A 9,190-nucleotide genomic window follows, 5' to 3' on the forward strand; every position below is an offset into this window, starting at 1 on the left:
AATATACGGTTTAGGAGAAATAAATATTTTAGTAGACAGTAGTCGAAATATTCATGTACAGTGATGTTTTCGCACCATGTTTTTGTAAAATTTGCCATTTAACAACTCCGAAATTATTTGTTATAATTCCAACGCCACTGTTTAATAGACTCGTGCATGTTTCTAAGTTGATATGCCACGTTGTAAGTAAATATTTTGATAATTTATGGTGATTTTTACTAGTTGACCTAAGTTTCTGGCAAGTTGCTGTAAAATTTCTAGTTCGACAAAATAATTTGTAAAATGCATTATAAATTGACCTTATGAGTTTTTGACTTGATTCTTTCCCTCATGATTTATTACTCTCTTTATTTTATAAAAATTATAATTTTTCAAGAATTAATTATGTTATTAATTATTTGTGATTTTTAGTTATAGCATGTTTACCTTAGTCTTGAGCAAATGAAAGTTTTTGTTTCTAGATATTTTAATGTTGTGAATTGTGTGAAGTAGATTACCATGTCTCGTGATATGTGGAATGTGTTTTCCTAAGCCTATATATATGATTACAATAGTTGCATCCATTTTTAAGTTAGATATCAATATCAAGAAAAGATTAATTAAAACAATATGTGTATCCTTTGTTATAGATTATTATTTAGTCTGGCAATGTATTCGTCGGTAGTTAAGTAAAGTAGTTGAGTTTAAATAAAGTTAGTTTAAGTTGTGGTTTTGCTACTCGGAAGTAAATCAAATATTTCTGTATTCATTTAACCATTAATTCGTGTTGGAAATAATACTTGTTTATGTTTTTTTTTGTAAAAGGTAAGCTTATATTAATAAGAAAACCAAAATACATCGTTCAAAGCCCAATGACTAACAAAGCCCATACATTTTCAACAATCACACAAAACCCTGCGAATTAAGGACTAAGACTGAAAAAAGAAAATAGTTTAGTCAATTTCAAGTCTGAGGTCTTCTACAATGCCACGGATCATCACAGCAGGCTGCTGGACTCTCCCTTCCAATCTGCCCATATTCCTATTCCACCAGATTGCATAGATCAGTGCTAAGTATGTTGCAGCAATCTTGTTTTTCGGCACTGGAGTTCTGAACCTCCTACTAGTCCACCATTCAATGAAGTCATGACTGGGTAGATGGCAACCCAGTCTAGCAGACATCAAGTCAAGGCATTTCTGACTAAAGATACAGTTGAAGAAAAGATGGTGGTGAGATTCTGGCAGAGTACCACATAAAGGACAAGTCTCATCCTCTATGATCCCCATTTTCTTCAACCTGTCAAGAGTGAGCAATCTATTCTGTGCCACAAGCCATCCAATAAAACTATGTCTAGGTATAGCTTCCTTAACCTAGACAAAATTGGACCATACAACCTTCTCTGAAGCTGGTCCCAACCAATTATAACCCTTACTGATGGTATATTCCTGATTATCTTTTAACCACCAGTCACCAGCAAAACCAGGTAACAGAATGTCCTTGATCTTGCACAACTTCCTCCATGCCCAGCTACCATTCTGATTTGGTGAATAAGTCTTCCAATCAGCCTGTTTCATAAAAATAGAGTGAACCCATCTAACCCACAAATGGTCCTTCTTCTGAGCTAACCACCAAACATATTTACCCAAGGCAGCTTTGTTCCATCTGATCAGATCCTTAATCCCAAGACCTCCATAACACTTGTCCTTACAAATTTGTTCCCAAGATACTAGAGATTTCCCTACATCATTAGCAACCCCTGTCCACAGAAACTTTCTGCAAGCTGTGGCTATTTGTTTCAAAACAGTATTTGGGAGGATGAAGATTCTAGCCAGTAGGAGTGTAAATTGGCCAGAACTGCTTTAATGAGGACCAATCTTCCTGCATAGCTGAGTTTTCTACACCCAAGAGCTTTGATTCTGTTGGTAACTTTCTCAACTAACATGGAACAATCCAGCACTGACAACGTCCTTGAAGCAATGCGTATGCCCAGATAAGTAAAAGGAAGGAAACCATGCTTAAGCCCAGTGATTCTGATAATCTCAGACAGGATATCCATATGTACACCATTACTATATATGCTAGATTTACCCTTATTCATTTTAAGGCCAGAAGCTCTAGAAAAAAATTAAAAGGCCCTAAGCATACTGATAATGGACAGCATATCCCCCTTACAGAATAAGAGAAGATCATCTGCAAAGGCTAAGTGTGTCAACTTGATCCTACCACAAAGGGGATGGTATCTAAAAAGGGCATATTCTCTGATGTTATCCAGGATTCTACTCAAGTATTCCATACAAATGACAAACAACAGAGGAGAAAGGGGATCTCCCTGTCTTAATCCTCTCTTACCCTTGAAAAAACCAAAGTATTCTCCATTAAGTGATAGAGAATACATAGGAGTAGTAACACATTCCATCACAAGCTTGACAAATCTCTTAGTGAAATTAAGTTCAATCAACATATTTTCCACAAAACTCCATTCAATAGTATCATAAGCCTTTTGAAGGTCAATTTTCATAATTACCCTAGGGGAACAAGCTTTTCTATTATAAAGTTTGACAAGATCTTGGCAAGTGAGGATGTTTTCTACAATGTCTCGTCCCCTAATGAAGGCACTTTGAGCAGGGTTAATAATTTCAGGGAGAATAGTGCTCAGTGTACTACAAAGGATCTTACTAATGCATTTGTAAATAGTGTTACAACATGCAATGGGTCGAAACTGGGTCACATCTTTAGGCATCTCAGTTTTAGGAATAAGGGTAATGAGTGTGGTATTAATTTGTTTGAGTAAAGTACCTGACCTAAAGAAATCCTGCACTGCTCTAGTTACATGGGAACCTTTAATATCCCAAGTATCTTTGAAGAACTGACTTCCATATCTGGTCCAGGTGATTTGTTGCCATGAATATCATACATTGCAGCTTTCACCTCTGCATCGGAGACATCAGTCAAAAGAGTACCATGATGCTCATCTGTGAGAACCCTACCCTGCTTTATCAATGAACCACACACAGCATCCACCTTTGTGCTACTACCCAGCAGCCCTTCATAATATTGTAAAAAAGCTGATTGAATAGACACAGGGTCAGCACATTTCTCTCCCTCAATATTATTAACCTGCAGAACTTTATTCCTGATACTTCTCCCTCTAATTTAAGAATGGAAGAAATGAGTATTATCATCCCCCATGTTGAGCCAATCCACTTTAGCTTTCTGAGCAAGGAATTTGTGCAAAGCTTGTTGTAGAATGCCAATCTCATTGCCCACTTCCCTCTGTATGGCCACTAGAGCAGGATCCTTAGGACAGTGTCTCAATTCCTCCTGAATTTTAACCAATGCCAACCTGCCAATCCTGACCTTATTTTCAATATCTCCAAGGTCTCCCTTATTCAGGCTCTTTAAATCTCTCTTCAACCCCTTAAGTTTTGTCACCAGTTGATACATTTGAGTAACCTCAGTAGGAGTATTCCAAGCTTCAGTAACCACATCCCAGAACTTATTATCAAGTGACCACATATTATAGTATTTGAAGACAGGTCTTCTTTTCTCATTCTGGGCAGTGAAGTACACCACACAAGGGCAGTGGTCAAAATACCCCTCAGGCATTAAATAAGCATAAGACTCAGGGAAAGTATGCATCCAAGCCTCATTTACAAGACTCCTATCAATTTTACTATAAACCAAGGATTCCACCTCATGCTTATTATTCCATGTGAAGAAAGAACCAATGGCTTTAATATCCTCAAGCTCACAGTAAGTCAAACACTCCTGAAAAGGTTTAATTTCAGCCAAGGTGACCAAAGAACCCAACCTCTCAACAGAACGTAACACATTATTGAAATCTCCTCCTAACATCCAAGGACCCTGTAAATTTTGACAGTAATATTTTATCCTACTCCAAAGACTCAATCTCTCAGCAGCCTTATTATATCTATAAACCACAGTATAGTAAAATTCCTCATCAGGAACTCTATTAGTCCCTCTAGTATGCATAGTCTGAGCAGTGACATCCACAATGTCCAAAACAAAAACCACATATAATAACCAAATACGCCCTTCAGCAGCTACAGAATGATTAGTACAAATAGACCAACCACTGCAAATATTATTCCTAATTTTATTCAAATTCTTATTATTAACCCTAGTCTCTACTAACCCAAATAGCCCCAAATTATTATTGTTTAAAAAGCATTTGATATCTTTTTATTTATTCAGGCTATTGAGTCCACGAATATTCCAAAAACCAATATTAGACATGGTCCAGAACCCCACCAATTCCAGGACCAGACCCCTGTCTCATTTGGGAAGATCTTTGTGCCATAGTCAACGCATCAAGGAAAGTATTGTTTCTGGGCACTTGAACTGAACCATATCCATCCTTGCTCATCCCACGTATGACTATACCAGCTGGGGTATGGACACCAGGAACTCTTGGTCCTACAGGAGTGGCTTCTATCATTACTCCTTTCCCTTTATCCACAAGCACTGATTTATCACTCTGTGGAAGCACTGGTTTAACTACTTTCTTCTGCCAAACTTGTTTAACTTTAGGCTGCACCTTCTGCTTCCTACGATTCTTCTTAATATGACCAATTCCAGAATAACTTAAACACTTCACAGGGAGCCAATCATACTCCACCTTGATTGTGTGCACTTTATCCTTCTCATCCTGGAACTGAATAGATTTAGGAAAATCCTGGCCCACCTGAACATCAATCAACAATCTAGCATAGCCCAGGAAGTTCTTAAGTCTGGTAGCTTCATCGCATTGAATAAATTCACCTAACAGTCCACTAATTTTCTTCAGACAATCAATTCCCCAAAATTTCAATTCCAGCCCAGACAATTTAACCCAGATTGGAACTGTTTTGACCTCACTCTTAATCAATTCAACATCAGGAGACCATTCATTCACTATCACAGGCTTGTTATCAAACATAAAATGACCATGACTACTTGTTTATATTACAATGTGTGTTTTATTATTTTGTGGCGTTACAACAATGAGTTTTTAATTCCTATTGTTTGATATTCCGAACCTCGAGGACGAAGTTAATTTTTAGGGGGAAGGAATGTAATACTACGAATGTTTTGAATTGTTGTTAAGATACCTTGTGATGCGATTGGTATGGATGATAATCGTAAATGGATGATGGTGTTGGATGATGCTTAGTTGTAAGGATGTTTATAAGTGATGTGGTGATAGTTGTGAGCGAACTTCGGGACGAAGTTCATTTTAAGGGGGGAAGACTGTAATACTCCGTATTTCGATAATAATTTATAAGAATAATTTATATAATTTAATAATTAGTTAAAGACATTTCTAATAATAATTGCAAGTAAGACGATATTTAGTTATAAATTAATAATCCAAGTAGTGAATTGGGCTTAGTTGGTAATCAGTGTTGGACCGTGTGCCATTTATTAGTTGGGCCGAAATTTATTAAATTAGTGTGAGTGTAATCGGGATTTATATCGGGAAATTTATAATAATATAACAAGGAAATAATAATATATAAAGGTAATAATAATAATAATAATAATAATAATAATAATAATAATAATAATAATAATAATAATAATAATAATAAAGTTATGGCAATAATAAATTAGTAAATATTATATGAGGAAATCCTAGTTATAGTAGGATTAATAGTATATGATAATAATAATAATAATAATAATAATATAATTATAATGACAATTCCTATACTAATTAGAATAAGGTAAGTTACATAGTTTCCTAATTGACCTCATATTCTCTAAATTTTACACTATAAATACCACCTTAAATCTGAGAAATAATTCATAAATTAAAAAAAGGAGCTTTAGGAGACGGAAGAAGAAGGAATTAACATAAATCAATTAATCAACTCGAGGTAATTATTCATCTTAAATCGGTTTACTCTCTTTTCATGCAAGCATCTTTAGATCGATAGTACGACTTATATAGACCATCATAGGGCTCGGGCATTGGACCTATAGCGACATTGGACTGCAAAGTTTCTAACCTGACCTTTGTTAACCGTCATTGACCGTGATAGGGAGGTGTTTGGGGAGGCTAAAGGTGGCTGGTCAGGAGGGGTGCTACGGGTTTGACCGTGGGATTGGAATGGGTAATTGAACCTTTAATTGACCTCGTCTTGACCTGGGTATGGAGGGGTTGTGAAGGGGGAAGGTGGTCGGTCCTTTTGGTGGTGGTGGTATGGTGGCAGGTGGCGGTTTGTGGCGGTGGTGGCGAAAACAGAGGATTAACCTGTGTTTGGGTAGGCGGTTTTCGAGGGGGTTTCTGGTGGTTGTAGGAGGTCTGGGTTGGGGTGGTTTTGGGTGGAAATTGTCGAGGGTGGATTGGTGAGTTGATTAGTGGTTGTAGGTGGCGGTGAAGGTGGTGTTAGGTGGTGGTTATGGGCGGGTTTTATGGGGGTGTCAGGTGAGTGTTGTTGATGTCAGGTGGATTAGGGCGTGTTTTCGAGGGTTGTTGGTGGTGGTTTAGCTGGTGGTTAGGGGCGAGTTGGATGCGTGGGGTTGCAGGCTAGGGGTAGCGAGGTAGGTTGGTGGCTATGGTGGTGTGTGGTGTCGATTTGGAGGGTGGTTATGGGGAGAGGTTGAACACGGTTTACACAGTGTATATTGGGATGTGTGTTTGTTTTGTGAGCGGGTTTTAAATTGTTTAATTAGTTCGGGTGGGTCGGGTTCGTAATTGAATCGGGTTTTTAGTTATCATAAACCTTTAATAATTATAATAAATAATTAATTTGAATAATTAAATAAAAGGAATAAATAAGTAAAGTTAGTAATTATAACTGTTGTAATTGTTATTATTATATAGGTGACGGAAATTGTGAAGAGTTTATAATCGGATTTGTGAGCTTTAATTGTTGGATTACGTAATTGGAATGCTTGCTTGCCAGGTAGGGATAAATCCTAGTCAACTTTTACTCGATAATGTTTATTGGATGGCTTATATTAAAGTGCATTGATCGTATGTGAATTGTGTTGGTTGATAAAATTGTAATTGTTGGAAGGAAGATTCATATTGTATATGTTGGTTGATAATATTGTTGTTGTTGAAAGAGTGAGTTACATTTGTGTTGATAATATTGATGAGGTGATTTGAATCGTTATCGTTGATTGTGAACGTGGTTATAGTGAAAGCTGTGCGACAGTCAGTTGTACGTTGTTGAGGGAGTTTGTACATTGGGGCGATGGTAATATGTACGTTGTGTGGGAGGGGTACTATTACATGTTGGCAGTACGTTGTTAAGGGAGGGGTACCAAAGTAATGTGAGCACGTTGTTAAGGGAGGTGTGCTAAGTAAAATGATGGAGCACGTTGTCAGGGGGTTGTGCAATGTAAAAAAGGAAATGGGATTGCTTATCGTATGTTTTTGTTGTTAGTATTTATTCCTACTCAACCTCACGGTTGACTGTGTATTCGTGAACACCTACGGTGAACCATAATGGGGAGCAGATTTGACACGTACTAAAGATTAGCTGACTCGGGAGCATTGGGATGAGAGCTTGACTTCGACCATAGTTGAAGTCTAGATCACATAGAATAATTATATCCCTTTATTTATTTCCGTTGCGAGTTGTAAATATTTTATATTAAGTTTTAGTTGGTTAATTGTAATAAACATGAAATCGCTAAGTTTTAATTTAAAGTACTTTGGTATTGTTGTACTTTGTTATTCACTACCTCGGGAAACCGAGATGATAACAGTCCTATTTGTTTGGGAATGTCTAGCTAAAGGCTCCTGAATAAATGGGGGTGTTACAACTAAATACATAATTGTTGTTAGTTTTATCGTTAATATGTGTGAGTAGTTTTTTAATGTAGGGGCGGCGAAGCCATGCTTGATTAGCATTTCTTACATGTTAGATTAGAGAACTTTAATGTCAATTTGTTGTTTATAATTCATGCTTGTTTCGTATTGTTAATCTTTGATTATTGGCCGTGATCGTAGATTAATTTGTTATTCTTTTCCTAAGAGAGAAAGTGGGGAATTGAATTAGGCAAGGCAAGTTTAGTAGACCAACCTAATTTGTGCGAAAATTGGTTAGTAATTGTTCTATGGTTGGGCAATAGGCCGAAGAGAAATTGCTAATAGCCTAAACCACAACTGGTTCTATGTTCTCCTAATTTGACATTGTCTTATGCTAATCTATACATGTGTAACCCCATTCACCCTATATCTTTTATCATAATTGTTTATATTTCATTTACATAATTGTTTTCATCTTAAACAAGCAAATCAAAACCTAATCGTGACCGACCTTGATAGAATTCTACTCATAGCTTGTCATATTGCATCTACCATCTCCCTGAGATTGATCCCTACATCCCTCACTATATTTATTTGTTAGCTAAGCTTAGGGTATCTATGTTAGGTACGCGATAAGCCTATCGGTCACGCCACTTCTTTGTTGTGTACCACCTCCGCACATCAAACCCACAGATAAGTGCATATATCTTATAAAACGTAACCGCCTCCTCGATTTCCAAAAACTCCTGCCCGACATATGGCATAAACTTCTCTTCAACTTTCCTACACAATTCCTCCTCATTGTGCTTCTTCCCTGTTTTGTCACCGGAATTATAGACATCAAACTTACCCAATCATTGCATCAAAGTGACACTTCTATACCATCAAAATTACACTTTCAAAGTTACATGCATAGAATCAAAGTTACACTTCTATAACTCACAGTTATACTTTCCAAATTTAATTTAAGTTTATGTGCATAACATCAAAGTTACACTTCTATAATTCATAGTTACAGATTCCAAATTTAATCCAAATTTACATGCATATTATCAAGATTACACTTCTTTAATTCATAGTTACATTATCAAAGTTATATATGCAGTGTGTCAAAGTTACACATGCATTGTTTCATAGTTACACATGCATTGTTTCAAAGTTACAGATCTATAACATCGAAATTACACTTTCAAAGTTACATCAAAGTTACAGTGTCAGAGTTACAGATGCATAGAATCAAAGATTCATTTCTAGAACATCAAAGTTACACTTCTATAATTCACAGTTATACTTTCCAAATTTTATCAAACTTTACATGCATAACATCAAAGTTACACTTCTACAATTCACAGTTACACTTTCAAAATTACACATGCATTGTAACAAATTTATACTTCTATAACATCGAAATCACACTTTTAAAGTTACATCAAAGTTATAGTCGCA

The 9,190-nt window shown here is 36.4% G+C and overlaps 1 protein-coding gene across 1 annotated transcript; it reads right to left on the reverse strand.

Moving 5' to 3' along the window:
- Positions 1–932: 932 nt before the first annotated feature.
- LOC141630632 (uncharacterized) lies at positions 933–4,918 on the reverse strand. The gene is made up of 6 exons (XM_074443414.1): positions 4,252–4,918; positions 3,184–4,043; positions 2,810–3,096; positions 1,920–2,093; positions 1,374–1,803; positions 933–1,298 (listed from the first exon to the last, which is right to left on the reverse strand). The coding sequence occupies exons 1-6, from the start codon at positions 4,916–4,918 to the stop codon at positions 933–935; spliced, it is 2,784 nt and encodes a 927-aa protein (XP_074299515.1).
- Between the last annotated feature and the right edge of the window lie 4,272 nt (positions 4,919–9,190).

Source organism: Silene latifolia, chromosome Y, assembly GCF_048544455.1.
Source record: "Silene latifolia isolate original U9 population chromosome Y, ASM4854445v1, whole genome shotgun sequence".
Classification (NCBI taxonomy): Eukaryota; Viridiplantae; Streptophyta; class Magnoliopsida; order Caryophyllales; family Caryophyllaceae; genus Silene; species Silene latifolia.